Source organism: Nelumbo nucifera, chromosome 1 (assembly GCF_055504915.1).
Source record: "Nelumbo nucifera cultivar China Antique chromosome 1, China Antique-T2T, whole genome shotgun sequence".
In the NCBI taxonomy this organism is placed as follows: Eukaryota; Viridiplantae; Streptophyta; class Magnoliopsida; order Proteales; family Nelumbonaceae; genus Nelumbo; species Nelumbo nucifera.
In genome coordinates this window covers 99,303,687-99,325,793 of record NC_142649.1, presented here as the reverse complement: position 1 = coordinate 99,325,793, position 22,107 = coordinate 99,303,687, and the positions used below count along the sequence as shown (strand labels likewise).

Here is a 22,107-nt window from a genome sequence, read left to right as displayed (position 1 = left end):
ACACAAATACCAAGTTAAGCAGTGAAATGGGTGAAGTGTTTGAAGACCCTGGCAGATACCGACGACTTGTGGGCAAACTGAACTACTTAACCATTACTAGACCAGACATCTCATTTACGGTTAGTGTGGTAAGCCAGTTCATGCAAAAACCTCTGATTCCTCATTGGAATGCAGTTCTGAGAATTGTGAAATATCTAAAAGGGGCTCCGAGTCGCGGTCTGATATACAAGAGTGGCGGAAAACTTGAAATAGAAGGGTATTCTGATGCTGACTGGGCCGGTTCTATGTCTGAGAGGTGGTCTACTACAGGCTATTGCACGTTTCTGGGAGGTAACCTGGTGACATGGAAAAGTAAGAAGCAGATGGTTGTAGCAAGAAGCAGTGCAGAAGCAGAATATAGGGCTATGGCACACACCGCTTGTGAATTAGTGTGGCAAAGGAACCTTCTACAGGAAGTAGGGTACAACATTAACACTCCAATGAAGCTCTATTGTGATAATCAGGTTGCAGTTCATATCTCCTCTAATCCAGTGTTTCATGAAAGAACCAAGCACATTGAGGTTGACTATCACTTTGTGAGGGAGAAGGTGCTGAATGGAGAGCTAGACACTACACATGTTAATACAGGAAATCAGTGGGTTGACTTATTTACAAAAGGCTTGAGTCGGGGAAGAGTGGACTACATATGTACAACTTGAGGGGGAGTGTTAGCGTAGGGGTATTTCTGTCTTTATACCTAGATTAATGTTGCTAATCTGTAATGTTGTGTTGGAACCAGTGCTGCTAACTTAAGTAAGGGCATTCAATTAATTTTAATAATATAAATAATGCCTGGCCGACTGGGAGATGTTATATTGAGTCTTCCAGTTCGAACCAGAATTTCTCCCTTCTCTCTCTCTCTTTCTTCCACCTTTCTCCTTCTACATAACTGATCTCAGACAGACAGAACTCCAAGGCAGAACCGAATTATAACAATTTATTTCAGTTTTATTGTGTTCTATTTGTTATGTAAATACTAAGGGCAGATCTGTCCTTTCCATGTAATTAGCATAACCTATAAATACTAAATAGAAGTGGCGGCGGCAGAACATTAAGATTATGTCCCTCATTTCAACCCTTGTGTTCTACTGCTCTCTCTTCTCTTTCTCCTCTCTTCTCTATACTTTTTCTTCTATTTTCGAACCTGAAATCTATTAGGGTTCAAGGCTGATATCAGTCTTGAACGTCTACTTGGTATCAGAGCTAGGGTTTCTCATGTGAGTCTAGTCCAGTCGACCACATGAGAACCATCTAGGGCTGGAAGCTGAGAAAGTAGAGTTCGTTGACTAATTCTTGGAGGTCGCCAGAGGGTTTAGCAGCTGTTGAAGACTTGCCACGATTGCAGAGTATAGGTGATCAGGAAGAATCAGAGAAGGCTAGGATTCGGGTAACCTTGGAAGGCAGCGAACAACATTCTCTTGTAAGTTATTTTATTTTCTAAGAGAAGTACTATCAGAGAAGATAGGTTGGACATATCTAGAAAGGGCGGCCGAACCACTCTAGGGTTTTCATCTTTCTATTCTCTAGGGTTTTGTCTTAACCCTGCGGCAAACCCTAATGCTGGGCCGAGCCTTGTGATCTACCTGTGAAGCTCTTCTTAAGCTTTGTCCTCAGCATTGATCAGTTTTAGGGTTTCATATTAACCCTACTACAAGTCTTATCTGTACGGTACTGTCTGGAATGTGCGACTGAGAATTTTTTTTTAAGGACTGATTAAAAACCTAATTCTGTTTCAGCATATCAGATTATTCTCCAAGCTGTTTTCAGTTTTTTTTGGGGGTTTCGAACTCTTTTAAGGGGTGAAAACTGTACGAACTGTTGCTGTTGTGTTTGCTAATTGGTTTCATATCAGACTTATACCTATTTCATGCACATATACCGTGAATACAGATTGGTTCTATACTGATTTTTTATTGGGATTGATAGTCCAAATGTTGTTCTTTGACAGTAGTAACCATAATTTTTTAGACTACTGGTTCTTGACCGAAATGGAGTTTAAAAATCAGGCAGAAGGCAGTTTTGGGAGCAGCAGTTATGGTGGTGTTTCTGAGATAGGTTTTTAGATTACAACCGTAAGATTTGAAGGATCAAACTATTTGGAATGGGCCCAATCAGCCATGATGGCTATTGGGGGAAGGGGTAAATTAGGGTATCTCTTGGGAGATGTGAAAGAACCCTCCAAGGTGGGTGGTTTGCAATTATGATCACAATAGCTAATGCTGATACATACCTGGGCAATTATGATCACAATAGCAGTCATTCAAACATCTACTAATCAAGAAAAATGCCATGCATCGAAAATATGGTCATATCCATAGTGAGTGGTTTGCAACCATGAGACATTACAACCTGCACAGTTGAAAACAGAACATGTAATTTAACTGGAATGCATAATTATCAAAAAAAAATCACTGCAATGGATGCATTATGCACACACAAAGATTTGCATAATCCAAAATAATAGATTACCACCTTCTTGACTGATGTATAAAACCTATCCACCAGCTCTGGAACTCCAACCATGCCATCCAGAGGTGGCTTGTTTGGAGAGGGGGGCAATAATCACCTTAGGATCATAAAAATGCAGCAAGGTCTTTGTGTTCTGATATGTACTGCTAGTTTCAATGAATTGAGAAAGATGTAATGAAGCTGACCTCAAGTGAAAAGCAGCCACTCCAACCTGTAATGAAGTTGGTGTTATAACAACCATATAATCATTGAAAAACACAAAAGTGATGTCTGTGCGACAATGCTTTCTTTTTTTAAAAGAAAAATTATTAAAGAAAAAAGATTACAGAAGGTGATAAGACATCACCTATAGCAAGAAGCAACCACAGGAAACCCAAACAGGCCTAAGAAAACTAACCTCTCAAGCAGAATAAAACCCAAACAGACTCCTGAAAAGAAAACAGGCCTAAGAAAACAATCTGTGAATTCCTCATCCCAGACCTTGCTCCCTTTCTAATGCTCTTTGATATTTAAGTTCTCTTCCTCCTTTTTTCTTTCAAATTCTTCAAAGGCCCTCCTGGCAAATTCCTCACTGCCCCAAAAAAATAAACCCAAGCTTTTCCCAACTGTGACCTCCCTTATCAACTAATTCTTTGATAACCATCTTATCTGTAGCTTTATCAGAACTTTCATTCTCCTGTAACAGCTGCATTGCACCTGGTTCTGAATCGGCATCAGAAACCTTATTGACATGTTGTTCCTTCAACAAAAGGGGGGACAGTGATTGATCTTGCACTATTCCCCCCTATTATCAGTACCAGATATCCCATTAACCTTCACACTTTTCCTTCTGTCACATGGACTATATTGTGAGTTCTCAAATTATGCGATTTCTTGTTAATTCTCCCCACCATTGTGATCTTCCTTCTCTTTCATTCTGCTCCTTTGACCCAAATTTACACCTAGCCTTACAATCTCAACTTCCTGATAAAATAAGCCATCTTTGTCCTGATTTTCAGCCTGTCCACCGAAAGAATCTTCAATGGCTAAATCTTCCATTCCTCCAACCTTACCTCCATCATTGCCTTCAGCATCTGACTCAGCATCTATATTAGTAATCTCTTTCCTAGTTATTGCCTCCCCTCTTTCCAAGTTCTCCAATTCAATGGGAGGTGTCTCTTCCGCACATGAAGAAACTGGACATTCCAAGTCATACCTATCCTCTGGAGACGTCAAACACAAGATCTCAAGCTCATAGGGAACATGATTCTCATCGGAGCCCCTCCTAACCTCAGAATAGCATCTAGCATAACCAGACGTTGACGAGAGAGAACAGTCGATGAGAGTCTCTCCTGGACCAGAGACAAAACTTTTCTTACCGCATTTGTCAAACCTGGCAATCACCCAAACCCACCTCTCCTCTCTTTTTCTAATCCCAGACAAGCTAATTCTTCTCATCCTTCTCTTTCGTTTCAGATTATATTTTTTGGGCCTTAGATGTTTCCTCCTGTTTTCTTTTCTGTTTCTGGACTGAACTTCCTCCCTACAAATTTGCAAATCATTTTTCGCTTCCTTAACACCAGTTGAACATCCCAGGCCAGTTTTCTTAATTGAAATACTCAAAGACTGATTTACCTCACCAAACTTGTCGTCACGACACTTCTCCAACCTCCGTCTCTGAATCACCTGGGACCTTGCCTTGAGGTGAAAAGGGGGAGTTAAATCCCCTCTGCCATTGTGATCCTATCGAAGACCTTTCTTTTCGAGAGAAGTGCCTATAATCTTGTCCAAAAGGCAGCTCTGGTTCACCCTCAAAAGAAGGACCTGGTTCGAATCCACTCTGGTTTTAAAATGCCTTGTGGAGCCAGAGGATTAGCTGGCATGGCTCTGCCCTTAATGATCTCCACATAAGACTTTTTGCCTACACTTTGGTCTCCACTTTCCAAAAAAATTGGGCTACCATCATTCTTATCCAGATACTTACTGACAGACCCGGGTGGTGTCTCTTCATCTTCATTCGTCATCTATACATTATTCAAGACCTTCTGGCTCGAACTCTTTTTTCCACCTGTAACCCAACCTTCAAGGATGTCGACATCTTCTTCCTTAGAACCTTTCATCCAAGGAGTTGTTTCACCTTCCAGCAGAACCCAAACCTTAAGCCAGCAACCATTAATGAGCATCTCTACACATTTTTTATAGAAATACTTTTATAAAAGCACTTTTACGAAAGCACTTTTATAGAAGCACTTTTATGGAAGAACTTTTGTGAAAGCACTTTTGCAAAAGTACTTTTCTGAAAGCACTTTTATAAAAACATTTATACGAAAGCACTTTTATGGAAGTACTTATATAAAAGCACTTTTACAAACGCACTTCTACAAAAGTACTTTTACACAAGTTTGGAAGTACTTTTCTAAAAGTGCTTTTTTTACGAAGTACTTTAAGAAAGTGCTTTTGTAAAGCACTTTTATGAAAATACTTTTACCAAAGTACTTTTGCAAAAGTGCTTTTATATAATTTATTATATTTCATTATGTTTGGATTGGATCCAATCCAATCCATTTACATTCTAATTGATTGGATTGGATTTGAACTAGATTGGGTCAAGTCCATTTGTAAGTGGACTCACATTGGACTGGATTAGGTTGACCAAATCTGTCCAATTGACACCTCTAGCAATGTGAGATCATGTCGGTAGAGGGTTGGAACGTGTTGTTGGCAAGTGATCCGGACTCCTAATTTGTTGCCTTTATTGTTGATTGTGGATCACTTGCCAACAAAACACGTTCCAACCCCCTACCAACATTACCTCATATCGCACATCTCATACGTGGCGAGTCCCACTTTTATGGTGGGTCATAATCTTAGAGTGAGATGTGCGGTGTTCCATCAAGTTGGTAGAGTGTTGGGACATGTTTTGTTGGTAGAAGATCTCAACTCTTTATTATTAGGGTTAAATTCTTAAACTACCCTTACACTTAGTTTGGAAGGAGTACAAATACAAATACAAATACGTAGAGTGCAAAACCTTATATTGTATTATTTTGAATGTATTTACATTGTACATATTTGTATTTGTAATTCTTCCAAACTGAGCCTTATGGTTTAACAAATGGACACAAATAAGGGTGTCAATGGACCGGTTTTGGATTGGGCCTCTTCTCGTTCAAAATCAATTTGGACAGATTGGATGCACCTACAAGACATATTGGATTGGACCAATCCGGTCCAAAATATTTATTAGATTGGATTGGACTTTGCCCTTCCATAATAAATTTATATTGGATTGGACTGGATTAAGCCAATATCTACACCATTGAAATAAGATAAGTATATGGACCAATTTTGGGATGAAACCAATCTAAATCAAAACGAATTTGAACAGATTGGACAGTCCAAACATTGATTTGGGCCGGACCAAAATGGTAAAAAATATTCATGCAATTGGATTGGACCTGGTCCATTTACCATGGACCTACATTGGATTGGATCGGATTGGACCAAATGCAATTCAATTAATAGAAAAAGGCAAAAGGACTTTATTGCCCTTTCATTAAGTGAATATGTGAAACCGCTATGAGGGAAAAATGTCTTTTCTTGACTTGTATGTTTAGGCAAAAAGATACAAGCACATTTCACCCTCTTTAGTTATTACCTTTCACCGTTGAAGAGTAAAAGACATGGGATAAAGGGGATTGTCCGGTAACTGCTTCAAGTTCTGGAGAGAAAGAGAGAGAGAGAGAGAGAGAACTTGGATCTACAAATCTACTTTCTCTATCTCTTTCATTCACTATACAAAACCCTCTCTCATTGTCATTCTTTTTCTTTTTTTTTTAATAGAAACATAGAGGAGCTACATGAGACAAGGAGTAGCACGTCCCCACAAAATCAGACTTACAAATACTAGCTAAATTCCATGGAAGATCACTAAGATTGAGACTTACTATACCCTGTTGGGTAGAAAAGGCTGGATTGGCGAGCCAGTCTGCCACTTGATTAGCCTCCTGATACACGTGATTGTAGACCAAATCTTCATTTGCTCAATTCTTCAAATCTAAACACTCTTCAATGATGTTCCGTAGATTCCAGGGGGTCAATGACCCACTTTAGACAAGAAATCACCATTAAAGAGTCAATTTCAATGATGATGGAATGGTTTGGGAAATTCACTACCAAGTTGTGGGCCTCCCACACGGCCCAAGCTTCCGCCATGTTGATAGTCGAAGAACCTAAGTAATAAGCCTTGTAATCTACCACCTCACCCAAAAAATTCCTAGCTATGGCTGCAACTGAGCACATCCCATTGTTTAGTCGGGATGCATCAAAATTTGTTTTGATAGTACCAATTTTTGGAGTTTGCCACATAACATACTTGTACAACTTATGGGCATCAGCTCCATTCGGCTTCATATTGGTTTCATAATATTCCGTAAAGGACGATAAAGCTCTTTCAATCACCACTTGAATAAGGGTTGACACATTATTAAAAGATTTTTTATTTATATTCTTCCAGATATACCATAATAAGAATGCACACTTTTTTCTTCCATTATTTCCTCCATTTGAACTTTTCTTACCAATTTTTAGCCACCATTCCTCTAAGGAAAAGTTAGAGCATGTAGGACCCACCAAAATGGTATTTATTGCATCCCATGTTTGATTAGCAACTATACAATTCTTAAAAATATGATCACATTATCTGCACAAAAATTACATTTTTCATCAATATTTAAACCTCTATTTTGAAATAGCATTTTTGTTGAGAATCTTTTATTAAAAAGTAGATAGAGAAAAGTTTTCAATTTTGGGGAACAATTTACCTTCCAAACAGTTGAGTTCAACTTTGAGTTCAAATTTTCATGAAGAGGCAAGCTACATTTTAATTTATATGTAAACTTAATTGAGAATTTCCCATTACAACTAAGTTGTCAAACTACTTTATCTTCTTTTGGATTTTAGGGGATAAAGATTGATTTTATTTTCCCCTAAATATTCAAAGGAACCAAGCTACAAATTCTATTTTCTATTTTCTATCCACACACCCTTTTTTCTGATAAATAACCTCACTAAGAAGGAGATTATCATTTTCAATCTTTTCGGGTGGAATAATTTGCTCCAACGAGGCATCACCTACCCATATATCTTTTCAAAATTTGATAGATTTGCAATTGTTTATTTCCCAACATAACCCATTTTTAAGGAGATCTCTCCCCTTTATGATACCTTTTCAAGCCCATGATATACCTTTATTTTCCTTAGCATTCCAAAAATCCTCTTTCTGAAGATAATTTGCTTTAATAATTTTAACCCAAAAGGTTATCAATGTTTAATAATATTTTCCAACCCAACTTTGCTAAGTTAGCTTCATTAACCCATTGAAGGTTTTTTAGACCCAAACCACCCTAACATTTTGAGGTACACACCTTGTTCCAACCAATCAAATGAATCGGTTTTTTTTCACTAGAATTTGTCCATAAGAAGTTCCTTTGTCTTTTATCAATTTTCATCTATGATATTTTGGGGAAGCTTGAAAGAACTCATGAGGAATTGCGGCATCGTATTCGTTGTAGCATTCAGAAGGGTCATTCCACCTGCCAAGGATAAAGTGTTTTTTTTTCCAACTTGCCAGTTTGTTATTTACCCTTTCCTTGAGATTCAAGAATGTGTTTTTTGAAACTCTACTATTTTTTATGGGGGCTCCCAAATAAATATTAGACTTTGCTTGGATTTGGATCCTCAAAATTTTTACTAAGATTTTTTTGAATCTAATTGGTGTATTTTTCAAAAATTGGAGTGTAGATTTTGAAAAGTTTGGGCACTAGCTAGAAACCGCAACAAATTTAGTGAGAATGTCTTTTATTTTCAAACATCTTGTAATTGAGGTCTCAATGAATATCAAGCAGCAATCATTTGCAAACTATAAAATTGGTATTTTTGGACTTCCTTTGGCAACCTTACAACCAATTGAAATTTTCTTACCTAGAGATTTTTTTTCAAGCTTCTTTGCTAACGCTTTAGTGCAAAGAACAAAAATATAGGGAGAAAGAGGATCTCCCTGTCCGATCCCTCTAGAAGGGGCAAATTCCTTCGAGGGGGTTCCATTTATTAAAATTTGATATGATACACCTTCTTTATAGATTCCATAACCCAGCTAATCCATTACTCATGAAATCCAAAATTTCTCAAGACTTTCTCAATGAATTCCGATTCTAATCTATCATATGCTTTTTCCATGTCAATTTTGCATGCAAGCATACCAGTTTTCCTTTTCTTCTTTTTCATTGTATGCAACATTTCATGAGCGATAAGAATGTTGTCATTAATCTTCCTATTTGGCACAAAGGCACTTTAATAGGGAGATATAATATTATCCAAAAAAGGCTTAATTCTGTTAATAAGGATTTTTGAAATAACTTCATAGATGACATTGCATAAACTTATGGGCCTATAATTATTTACAATTTTTGGGATGAGGGTTATAAATGTTTTGTTCAATATTAGACACAATTTCATTGTCATTCCTTTTCTCCTTTATTTTATGGTTTCTAAAAACGTTCCTTCTATCCTTATCAAATGAAAACCCTCCAACCCAGTTGTCTAGGAGGAATATAGGACATTAAAGATAAGGAAAACAAGGCTAATCGGGTAATTCTAGACAGTTTCGGCGCCGCGTGGTAATTTGGGAATAACTCTCCCATCCGGACTCCGATTGAGATGATTCAAGATGCGTTGGAAAGATAAAGAAAAGTTATATAACTTTCATGTTTTGAGTTTTTATAGATACGGACTGAATCTAGGTCAAACTCGGGACCGAATTATCTACAACTGGACTGCTGACGTGCTGGAGCAATTCCTTAGCCTGCAAGTTTTCATCCGGGAATTCACCACTCTCCCACTTACACGAGAACAGGGTTTTATCTTTAGAGAAGGATATAAAAAGAGGAGAAAAAGAGGAGATAAGGGTTCAAACCTCTAAAAGAAAATTGAAGAAGAAGGCTGCTAGGGAGAGGAGGAGGCTGCTGAATGCGGACTGTAGGAGTATCACAACAAGGAGATCGAAGACTGACACAAAGATCTTAAGTGTCTTCCTCTTTGGTTCTGCAGTTTTGTAACCTATATTCAATTAGGGTTTTGAGGTTTTTCTATTGAATCTTTTTCTTTCTTCCTTTTTATGCGAACCATGATTTGCTTTAATCCTGATTTGTAATTAAACTTAGGCAGATCCGATTGAGTATGTTTTGTTCTTGGGATTCTTGATTAGGGTTTCGATTTATAGAAAAATCTTGGCCAAATTGTTCTTGCATCTGTGATTACTTGAACTATTTGAGAAAGAATTAGGTAATTAGATCATCTAATCAAGAAATGGACTGAATGCACCTTAGAGATAAGTTGCATGGTTCGGTTGGCAATCATTCATACCTGAATTGATGACCTGCGAATTCTTGTTCTTAATGCATCTTTGGTGAGTAAAATTCTGATAGAAATATAGGATTTGTCATTCAGAGATAGGGTGGAATGTGCTCAAGAGAGGTTGCTCATAAATTAGGGTTTCGCCAACCCAAGACTGACTTCACCTCAGTCGGATAGCTTAATGATTTGATTGCTGAATTGGTTATGTCAATTCTTGTATGCAGTGACTCTTCTTATCATCAAGAGTGGTTTGATCTGAAAGTAATTAGGGTATTTTTCTTGTTCTTATTTAAATCATGAGGGACTAGGTTTTTATTGTTAGGGATTAATACTTGATCATGCATTGATTTTCAGTCATTAGTAAAATCGATGAGGTTTTGCTATATTGTGCTATTTGTGTTGATTACTTATCATTGATTGATCAACAATGATTCGTTCTTTAATCAAGATTATGCATCGGGAGATGATAATTGAGGTGGAACTAATAACACTTGTTCAACCAATAATTAGGTAGAGATATCATTTGTTGGTATGATTTCCTTATAGGTGTATTAACAACTTATGTTTATGCAAAGGGGATTTCAATTGAGAGAATGAGAATTCCTTGATTGTAATTCCATTTAATTAAACATAGGTTTAGCTAATCGACTCTTGAGAAAGATCGACTAGTGCTTTTAGGAAACACCTTGGAATATAACAGCTCTCGTGAGATTTTATTAGTATTGAATCTTGATGATCGTGATAGGATTAATCCCTAGCAACTTTGTTATTGATTTCGTTCAAGTTATTGTTTTTGTCATTTATTTTCCTTAATCAGTAGTGCTAGTCTAAATTCCTTAATTCGCAACCCAATTGATTATTGCTTTAAACAAGTTGAGAAGAAATTAATAGGTGGCTAAATAATTCATTCCTCGTGGGAACGATTATGTACTCCTTACTATATTACTTGCACAACTCCGTACTCTTGCGGACAACGGTCAGCATGCGCGCACGCCACCAGTCCTCTTTTTCTCTCTCTTGTCTCTTTCACAGTTCTCATTCTCACTTGCACTATCACACATTCTCAGGAACCAGTGAACTCAGGCACCGATGCCAGCTACGCTACTAATGAACTCAATTGTCCCTCTCTCCGGTGGTGAGTCTTGCACTTCTCAACTTTGTACAAGTCATGCATTTCAGCCTCTGTTACTCTGTAGTTTGTACAAGTTGTTAGGTCGGGCTTCAGGCTTTTTATGAGGACTGGGCTCGGGCCCAAGTTATAGGCCCGTTGGTCGGGCCGGGCTCGGGCTCGGGCCTGAAAAAATTCTGTTGATGAAGAGCAAAAGCCCGGCCCAGCCCATGAACAGGTCTAGTAGTGACGGGGGGTCATTATATGTTTTATTTTAACGCAATATATATTATTTTGGATAGTTTTTAATCTTGAAAGACTCTTCCCACTAACAAACTCTTCCCACTAACAAATATATTGTTTTGGAGAGTGTTTTTAACTGAGTAAATTGTTCAATGTTGTGGAATGTCAATAGTAAGCTTTTTTTTTTCTTTTTCAAGAAATAAGGCCCGTTTGTGCTTCAATTCTCCCATTTTTCATTATTAGAATTCATCTTGAAAAGAATGAATTCTAAGAATTTTCTAGATTCTAAAAAAGAGTAAAGCATTTTGAATTACCTATTTCTTCTTTTTGTTTTTTCTTTCTCAGAGTTATTTTGTTTCTTCTTTTCTTAGTGTTGTTTTTTCCAACAATGATAACTAGAGTGGTTTTCTCTAGCATAGTTGTCAATATTTTCTAAATACCACCAGCCACTAGCAATAGTCGTTAGAGTTTCACAAGCAATAATCATTAGTGAGAAGAACAAAAGAAACACGAGATCACGTCGGAGTAACAACTTCCTAACATCAGAAATACGACAATCTACACTTGTTCAAAGCGAATGCTTTGAACTGTATTGATGTTGTAAGAAGAAAAGAAGAAGAGAGAGAGGGGGTTACCGACTTTTCACCGAATGAGGTTATGATAAATAGTCAGTTATACTTTTACCCCTATTTTCATGTGTGACCGAGTCACACATGTTCAAAATTTTAAAGTTACGTAGCAAGAAACATAAGCACGGCCTGGCCATGGGCATGGACGTTCAAACTAGGCCCAAGGTGCGGGCCTGGTTGGGCCAAGGACTAGGTTAAGGCACTTATCATTAGCGCGAAGCCCGAGCTTGTTCCATGGTCACCCCTTTTGAAACTCTTGCAGGATAGACTAAGACTCGATACACCTATTGATGATCTCTCAATACATTTGATGTTTTTAAATTGAGTTTTGTAAGATTCCAGAAAAACCTGATACCAATTTCACTTTAGGCAAGGCCATAGCACTACTTAAACATTTTGCTATCTACTTTTACTTAAGATGTACTATGTGCAGGAAATTTAAATATTTGAATGTAGTGATAAGTCCATGGTATTGTTTTAATAGACAAACCAATAATATCCATTAAAATGTATTATGTGCAAAAACTTGAAAATTTTGATTGAATTATACCATTCGTGGTACTATTCTAATAGACTGACCGATAATACCCATCTCCATTTTGATAATTTGCTACACAACTATCTACAATTCTGTTTGAAGGAAATTCTAAAAGTGAAGATAACTTCTTTTAAGTTTTTTTAGTCTATTTAGATTTACCGTATGTTTTATTGGAAATAAGGAAGCTGATTTACTGTAAAATAAAAGGCTCATATTTTGCCCCACCATTTCATAATTCACCGTTTTAAATCGGAGGTCCAATTTATTATCAACCACTACCATGAAGCTAAAGGATTATGTATAATTGCTTCACTCATTTCCATAACCATTCTCTAATATATAATTTTCTTTCATCTTTGTAAATAATAATTTTTTAGTCTTTAACTTGTACCTAAAAATTAATTAATGGCCTTTATTTGCCGAGCCTCCACATGCTTAAATTATGAGAATTCATACCATATAAATGAAGCCTAACCTCCTAAGAAAATATTTTTCTTATGAAAAAGGTTCTTCATTGCTTTTTAGTACTTTCTTTGCATTAGGTTATGCTTGGTTTTAATAGAAAATAATAATAGAAACAGAGTAATATAACCACATGTTGCAATTAAAAAAATAGATAGGAATATATTGGTATATTAGTTGATTTGTGTTTTTTTTTTTCTAGAAAATGGAACAATTTCCAAGTGGATAAATAATGAAGAGTGTAATGAGAAGAACACTCAACTTTATGAAGGTATAAAGAATCAATGTTTTCAAAACCAAATTGGAGCATACAGTTGGACTGAAAAAACTGGGAACCAGTCTTCTAACCGGTTCTGTTTACCCTAAAACCGCTATTTGGCCAAAAACTATTGATTTAGTCAGCGAACCGTTGACCCAGGCGGTCGAACCGTCGAGCCATTAGACCCGAGAATTGTTTTGGCTGTTTTTTTGGTTTTATATGTTTTGTCAAAGCGAGCCATCCGTTCAGACCAAATGGTCAAGCCATTTAACTTGTGAGCCAGACCCTAGAATGGTTCCCTGTCTAGTCTGATTTTAAAAACATTGTAGAGAATAATCAACTTGTTGAGGGTTTGGAAGTTGTATGTAGTGCTGCACGTAGGCTTGATTTTGATATGAAAGGAATCTATACTAGCCCGTCAAATGCAAATTTCTCACAACCAAGCAATGAGACAAATGTAGACAAAAAATTTATGGTCCCAAATGTTGGCATGATATTTGAAAATTTGGAAGATGTTTACCATTTTAATAATGGGTTTGCTAGAAATGAAGGTATTAGTGTGTGGATATCACAAGGCTACTAGCTAAAATCTAGTATTTGGAAGACTAAAACATTTTGTTGTTCCCATGAAGGCTTTCGTAGTAATGATAACAGGTGAATTGATAGAAAATTTCACCATGACATAACAAGAATAGGTTATAAAGCAATGTTTAATCTTGTGATGCAAGAAAACGGAAAATATTATTTGATTGAATTTGAAGGAGGTCATAATCATCAACTTGTTACTCCAAAAAAATCATACATGCTCAGGTCACAAAGGAAAATAACAGTAGTTCAAATTGCTCAAGTCAATCTTGCTAGTGGTTTTGGTATGTGTCCAAAGGTAGCATTAGAAGGTAAACAAGCTAGTGGAATTTAAAATCTTGGTTTCACTAATGTTGATTATAACAACTATTTCCATAACCATTATCTAATATATAATTTTCCTTCATCTTTGTAAATAATTATTTTTTAGTCTTTAACTTGTACCTTAAAATTAATTAATGGCCTTTATTTGCCAAGCCTCCACATGCTTAAATTATGAGAATTCATACCATATAAATGAAGCCTAACCTCCTAAGAAAATATTTTTCTTATGAAAAAGGTTCTTCCTTGCTTTTTAGTACTTTCTTTGCATTAGGTTATGCTTGGTTTTAATTGAAAATAATAATAGAAACGGAGTAATATAACCACATGTTACAATTAAAAAAAAGGATTGAAATATATTGGTATATTAGTTGATTTGTGTTTTTTTTTTCTAGAAAATGGAACAATTTCCTAGTGGATAAATAATGAAGAGTGTAATGAGAAGAGCACTCAACTTTATGAAGGTATGAAGAATCAATGTTTTCAAAACCGAATTGGAGCATACAGTCGGACTGAAAAAACTGGGCTGACCGGTTCTATATTGATAGGGTATTTAAAACCATCTCTTAATTTAGCTGAATTTTTTTAAACATTTCGAGAGAGCTGTAGCAGATCACCATTGAAAAGAAATGGAAATTGAGGTAAAGATGAACCAAAGTACACCCAATGTGTCTATTCCAATAAAGATATTGAAGTGAACTTCATGTATATACACTCCCACAATATTTAAGGAATTTGAAAAGGAATATTCAATGGCCATTGATTGTGATATTGTAAATAAAGTCGATGTTGGAACGACTTTTCTACACAAAGTGAAATATTCCAATAGACCTCGTGAACATAATGTTACATCCAACCCATCAAACATAGTGGTTGTATGCAGTTCCAAGAAGTTTGAGTTTGTGTGATTTTTGTGTTTGTATTCACTTCATGTTTTATAAAAAGATTATTAAAACATGTTCGATTATAGTATATTTTAAAACAATGGACAATGGATGCGATGGATGGAACTACTTTTGATTGTCGTGTTTTGCAAAAGTACTTTTATGAAAGCACTTTTATGAAAGCACTTTTACAAAAGTACTTTTATGAAAGCACTTTTACGAAAGCACTTTTACGAAAGCACTTTTACAAAACTTTTATGAAAGCACTTTTACAAAAGCACTTTTACAAAAGTATTTTTATAAAAGCACTTTTATAAAAGTACTTTTACGAAAGTACTTTTATGAAAGCACTTTTATAAAAGCACTTTCATGAAAGTACTTTTGTAAAAGCATTTTTACGAAAGTACTTATATAAAAACACTATTACAAAACATCTATGCCAATTGGTATACATTGATGAGCAACCACTACTGCATAATCCATCCATGTAGTCATCTTTACAAAGATATAGATATTAAAGATATTCAACTTCAGTTGTTGTATTCTAAAGAGTATTGCATTTGTGTTGTATGTCCTCTCTCTACTTATCTATACCCATATGTCCTTATTGTTTCACCATAGGTGTGTTTTATACCACTTAGTTGTATGATCCATATTTTACTCTTGATATATTTGAGATATGAATAGTTTCTTAAAAGAATAATCTTTTAGCAATTAATTCACACATCCAAGCTAATGGATTTCTAGTTGGTATGTGTAATTTGACAAATAAACTTTAGGGGGGTCATAGAAGGAATAAGATGAATTAGGGGGTTATATGTGAAAAGAAAATGGAGGAAGTAGATCTCTCTCTGATCATTTTACACCACTCCAAATACAGAGACTTTGGATCCAAACCATGGAACTGCAACCTATTTGTGGTATGGCCAGGCAGACCACATGTAAACCCCTGATTCCCCGTTCATGTGTACAATCTATATATATAAATTGGTCCTGCCATGTCAAGAGCCCTCTCATTGCTTCAAACCCCCCTTTCTAGTTTTATGTTTTTTTTTTTGAATTTTTTATTATTTTAGTTCCACATAATTATACATTAAACCAATAAGGAAATCACATATGCTTAATTATTTGTAATAACCATAAAGAAAGAGGGATTTGTTTTTCTAATGTTTAGCTAAGTGGCACCACTTCCCCCTAAATTGTCTCTAATTCCTATTTATCTCCTAAATTATCTCTAACTCCTATTTATCTCATAAATTATCTCTAATTTAGTAGAGAGGTTCTCTCCTAAACTATCTCTAATTCCGATTTATCCCCTCCCCCACTGTTTATCTATATCTATCTAAAGAAAGTTTCAATTAAAAAAATTCAGAACTATTTAAATAATATTCATATTATTGATAATTCTATATTTTTACAAAATTCATCATGAAATTATGTAGTAACAATATAAATTATAATTTTATGAACTATTCAATTTAAATATTATTCAAATAATATCAATTTAACATTAAAAATAAAACATTATTTAAATATTTCAATACCTAAAAATCTCAAATAAAAAATATTAAAAATAGCTAAATAATATAACAAAATATTTAATATTACATAATAACATTAAAATAAATAAAATTCAAATAACAATTTTTTTTAAATATTTTAAATATTATTTAATTATTTAAATAACAAAATATTTAACATGACAAAATTAACTAATTTAGATATTTAAGATGACAAAATTTTAGTTATTGTTATTATTATAATTAATAACCAAATACAAATGGGGGAAGAAAATATTATAATGTTAGAAAATTTAATTATTGATTAATTTATATTGAAAAATAAAAGATAAATTAGTGTATTTTTGTTAGTAAACTGCCAAATAAAAAATATATTTAATAAAAATTTATAAAATTCGATAAATCCCAATAGTTACACAAACGTAATAAATTTTTCAAAAATTTTCATAAAACTACATTTTCGTAAACTAACATATTTGAAATTAAAAGATATAAAGTATTTGAAAGTTTAATTAAAATGCATTAAATAATTATTGAAATTTATTAGTGTATTTTGGAAATTTTAGGAAAATTTATTACATATGACAGATTTTGGAAAACCATTCAAAAATTAGGTAAATTTCATTACAAATTATTGAAAATTATTAAAGATAAATGACTATGTGACGTGGAAAACAATAATATGAACAAATAATTACACAAATTATTATGATAAATTAGTATAATATTGGAAAAAGGAAATTATTGGTTAGTTTATAATAGAAATTATAAGATAGATTAGTATAATTCTATAAGTAAACCATATAAAAAGTAAATACATTATTTAATAAATTTCAAAATTACACAAGTACAATAAATTTTCCAAAATTTTCATAAAGTTAGATTTTTTAATATTAAAGACAATTTAGTGTAGATTTAGAAATTTACCATGTGGTTAATACTCAATATATCCTTTTGATCATTTCTATCATCAAATTGAATATTGGGTTGACGGGGACAATGTTTTCAAAACTGGATCAAACCAAATGGTTAGACTTGAAAAATTGGGATATGGACACCGTTTCACCTCAAAACTGTTTTTTTTTTTCAAAAACCGTTTATTTGTTTAGCGAACCGCTAACCTGGACGGTCGAACCGTCAACTCGGGCAACAATTTTTAGCCTTTTTTTTTGTTTTTCTAATTTTTTATTTTTTTGTCAAAGCGGGTCATCCATTTAAACTGAACAGATAGACCGTTCGACCCTAGAACGGTTCCCTATCTGGTCCAATTTTAAAAACCTTGGATAGGGAGTGGGTGCCTTTCCTTAAGCTTGGCTTGGTGTGTGGCATGGCCTTGTTCAAGGTCCGACCCATGGATTAGCCCGACCCTTGGCACGGCATGGCCCATGCTGGCTTGAGTCATGGGTCATGCCGAACTAACCCCCCAAATTATCCTAGAGAAGTGAGGCATGGCCCAGGATGCCTCGTGGGTCAGCACAGTATGACTTGCACTTTGTGCAAGCCACATACGGGTCGTGTTGTGCCGAACCAGCATGACCCAATTTACACCTCTACTTGAACCTGCCCAACACTAGGAAGGAGGCCGGGAAGTTCAAGGATTCTCCATCCTTGATGAGGAGTGGGGTGCATTGCCCTTCAACTCGCCCGACATTGAAGAGTGGTTACCTGGGGATGGGGTGGGGATGGGGTAGAATGTCTTGACTATGGGGCAGGGAAAGGGATGGAGTGCCCTGCCTTGAACCCACCCCGTTGTCATTCCTATATAATTGTTAATTATTAGTAGAATTAATAAAAATGTTAGTTTTTGTAATTATTTTTATTTATTTAAAAATAATAAAAAAGAATAAAAATTATTATAATTACTATAAATTATTAATAAAACTAAATTTATTAAAAAAAAATTATTCATTTTCAATTAACAATAATTATTTTTTATAAATCAACATTAAATGAAAAATAAAATTATTAAATCTTTTAGATTTTCCCATACATCACACGGGTCCCTACTAGTATAATAGTAAAAAGGAAGAAGGATAGCAAGTTTACTGGCCCAAAGAAAACATTGTCAGATTTGATATAAAAAGAGTTTTGATAAATAACATCTTATTTGTTAGTGATTTGAGTTTATTTGTCAGTTGATTTTTCGATATTATGTATTTTCTATATCATAGTGGAAACATGGTACTCAGACGTCATGACTGATGTACATGAATTCTCATTAATTGCCTCTTATACACGTAGCCATTTTGATATTCAATGGCTCCCATCCTTTTCCTTTGCCTTGACCTCCTCAACTTCACTCACAAGTTTCATGTCGATGAAAGAATAAAGACAAGGTTTGCTAGCTGTTTGATAATTGTCTTCCTGTTTTCTCTTGACTAGAGGCATATAGTAGCTACCGAAGCTTCCGTTACGTCTATGTCGGGTCAAGGTAAACCCGAACTACATAATCCAATTTTAAAGCATCATAAATCAAAAGTAATTCAGACCCTAAGAACCATAAGAATGGGTGATACAATTGCTTCATTTCAATGGGAATGGGTGATACAATTGCTTCATTTCAATGGGGAATGGGTGATACAGCCACTTAGAACTTGGAAGATATCTTTTATATATACATGGAATACTCCTGCGAGTAAATTTCCACGTGAGACCCTCCACAAGGACCTGTTGTTGCTTTGCTTTTAGAGCGTCATCATAATGATTTGACTTTCAACAAAGAGACCCACCACAGCACTGTCAAGGCCAACGGTGATGGTCAACAAGTTAAAGTGGGCAGCACTTGAGTCCGGCTTCTATCTGGGCAAGAGTTCATGCACGCACCATTCTACTTCCCGCTCCTCTCTCTCATCACATGCCCACACTGACCCAAACCTTTTTCACTTTCTCTTCCTCTCTGACTGGCGGAAACCAACAGTCATCACCGACCACTGGTTGGCCTTACAAATGCAATTTGTATCATAAGGTTACCAACCACTGGTTGGTAAGGTCTAGTTGTTTGCATAGGAGATTTGGGATCAAATTTTTTCTCCGTTGTGGGGTTATGGGTTACTGTGTAGCCCTACGGAGCCAAATTCACTTTTTACTTGGGGTTAAATCCAGGGTTAAGGAGTGAAATTGCTATGCAATCATACACCCAGGCAAGGTTAATTGTTGAATGAAGACACTTAGTGTTGATATCATCACTAGTGGTTTGACCAATCTGATCGATGAATGAAAGTTGGGGTTCTATCGTGACCGTGTCAATTAATGTGTTTGATCATCGTGTAAGTGAACTAGTAGTGTGATTTTATCGCAGATAGAATGTCAGCCATTGGGTATTTCAAGTATTTATGTTGGGTACCTATTGGGATTTATCACGATCTAGCATTAGCACAAGCATAGTAAACTTTATTGCAGATTGTCTCGACAGCTAAACATTATCAAGTGCGAAAAAAATGACATAGAGCACGAATGAGCTGTGAGGTGAGTATTAGGGTACATATTTGTAGAAAATGGAAGTTGAGCTATTTTTTGTAGGGAGATGCAGTTTTGCTACCCATACAAGGATCGGGGGTTGCTACTGCTGGGTTCTCTACCAATAACATTCTTTCCAAGCATAAGGAGAAAGCTCCAAATGTTGTTTATAAAAGAATGCTTGAGAATGACTAGGAATGGCAATGGGACGGATTCGGGGCGGGGATCATATTCCTCGTCTTCGATCCCGATTATGAAATTAATCCCCGTCCCCGTCCTTGATCCCTGTTGGGGATAAAATTTGTCCTCCATCCTCCATCCCTGATGGGGATGGGTTCCCTATAGGGATCGAATCCCCAAAATTTTGTTAGATAATAGTATTTATTTGAAAAATAAATTTACTTAAAATAAATCAAAATTTTAAACTATAAATACTTTTTTAAATATGTTTTGATATATATATATATATATATATATATATATATAATATAATAATATACTTAATATATAATATAAATAATATATATACATAATCGGGGGCGGGCAGGGCAGAGACCTCAATCCCCATCCTCGACCCTGACCCCAACCCCATCGGGTTGGGGAGTCGGGTCCCCATCGGGGATGGGGAAAATTGTCATCCCTAAGAATGATTGCTTAATCGCCGCCAAACATTTCAACAAATAGAATGCTTGGGAATAACATATTTATTGTTTACAAAAGTGAAAATATTATTTAACAAACTTTTGAGATTTAATTTTTTAGTTGATTTTTAATGTTAAAAATTAAAAATAGAAATAGAAAAAATGATATAATAATTCAAATGTAACAGTTGCATATGTTTTGTGTCTTAGACTATAATAGAAAATAAAATAATAATGGCTTTGTACATGTATTAATTTGTAAAAATCCATATAATTTGTGTCTTGGATTCTTGATTGATGCATTGTCAATAAAATTGTGTAATATTTATATATCCCGTTATATTAATTGTAATATATTTTTCCATATATACCATTAAAATATACAATTCCTATGTATTTATATATTATTTATAGTTATTTTGACATTAACCTTATTACTAATAATATATTTATGAAATTTGTGTACAAGTATTTCCATATTTTTCATATGTGTTGAGTGATGACACTTGAATCTTAATTTAACAATATACTACAATGACTTTCTATAAGGATGCTAGACTAATTAGAGGCAGATCATTACTACTATTGAGTGATGACACTTTGGATGAAGGAAAAACTAAGAAAAATGAGGTGATGAAATGCCGTGGCCAGGGATTAAACTCGGGTTGCCCACACGACAGGCATGAATACTTACCACTATACTACAAGGACGTTATTATACTTACTTCATGATTATTTCAAAAAAAAATCAAGTGACCAGTTTCTTTTCATACAAAGAATCAATCCTTTGGATTCACGATAAACGTCCATAAAACAAATAAAAAGTTAGAAAGTGCCCCATACGCCTTCGTTCAAGATCACATGTTTTCTAGTAATCAACACCAAGTTGGCAGAGCCATTGCCAAACTCTAGGGGTGCAAGTTGGGTCGGGGTTGCCTGATTTAATTATTTCAACTATTATGGTTTATGGCCCGGGTAAAAATATGATGATGGAAAAGATGAAATTAGAAAATCTTTGATAAATCAAAAACTCTTTTTAATTTTTATGAATACCATCTAATTCCTTACCAGTTTTATGATACCGGTTGATTGGTTATGAATTTTTTCAATATTATATTTTTCGGTGTTATAGTCGAATTCCATCGAATATATTTGAAATATGATAAATTCTCTACCAAACCCGATCAAAATTACATCCCTAGTTGCACTATAACCAGTACGGTTTTCTTTGAAGTTCCTTTTTTTTTTCGGGGGGGGGGGGTAGGTGTTGTCCTTGAGACTGCGTTTGGATTCAGTGTAAAACATCATAAGTGTAAAAATACATTGATGACGTTTTACACTGAACCAGAAAGTGACTGTTGTTTTTTTGAAAATAGTGATGGGTGGAACAATGTAAAGTTTTACATCGATAAAATTGATATAGTTTTTACATTGATTATCGATGTAAAACTCTAGAGCTGATGAGGTTTTACATATATTATCGACGTAAAACTACACTCCATCCAAACGCATACAAAACTGAACCAGAGTGTAGTTTTACGTCGATAATAATTACACCCTC

At 35.0% G+C, this 22,107-nt stretch overlaps 1 protein-coding gene across 8 annotated transcripts in view; it reads right to left on the bottom strand.

Annotated features, from left to right (window-relative positions):
* The window catches only part of LOC109114253 (DNA mismatch repair protein MSH4-like), a 103,732-nt gene that overhangs the window by 40,835 nt on the left and 40,790 nt on the right, over window positions 1-22,107 (bottom strand). For all 8 annotated transcript variants that reach the window (XR_016077480.1, XR_016077481.1, XR_016077482.1 and 5 more), the window contains 2 exons: window positions 2,606-2,719; window positions 2,270-2,388 (listed from right to left, as the gene is read on the bottom strand). Coding sequence is in view for 1 of the 8 variants with exons in the window: in XM_088889999.1 (XP_088746125.1) it covers window positions 2,311-2,388; window positions 2,606-2,719 (192 nt within the window). In the remaining 7 variants the exon portion in view is untranslated. The remainder of the gene's footprint in view (window positions 1-2,269; window positions 2,389-2,605; window positions 2,720-22,107) is intronic.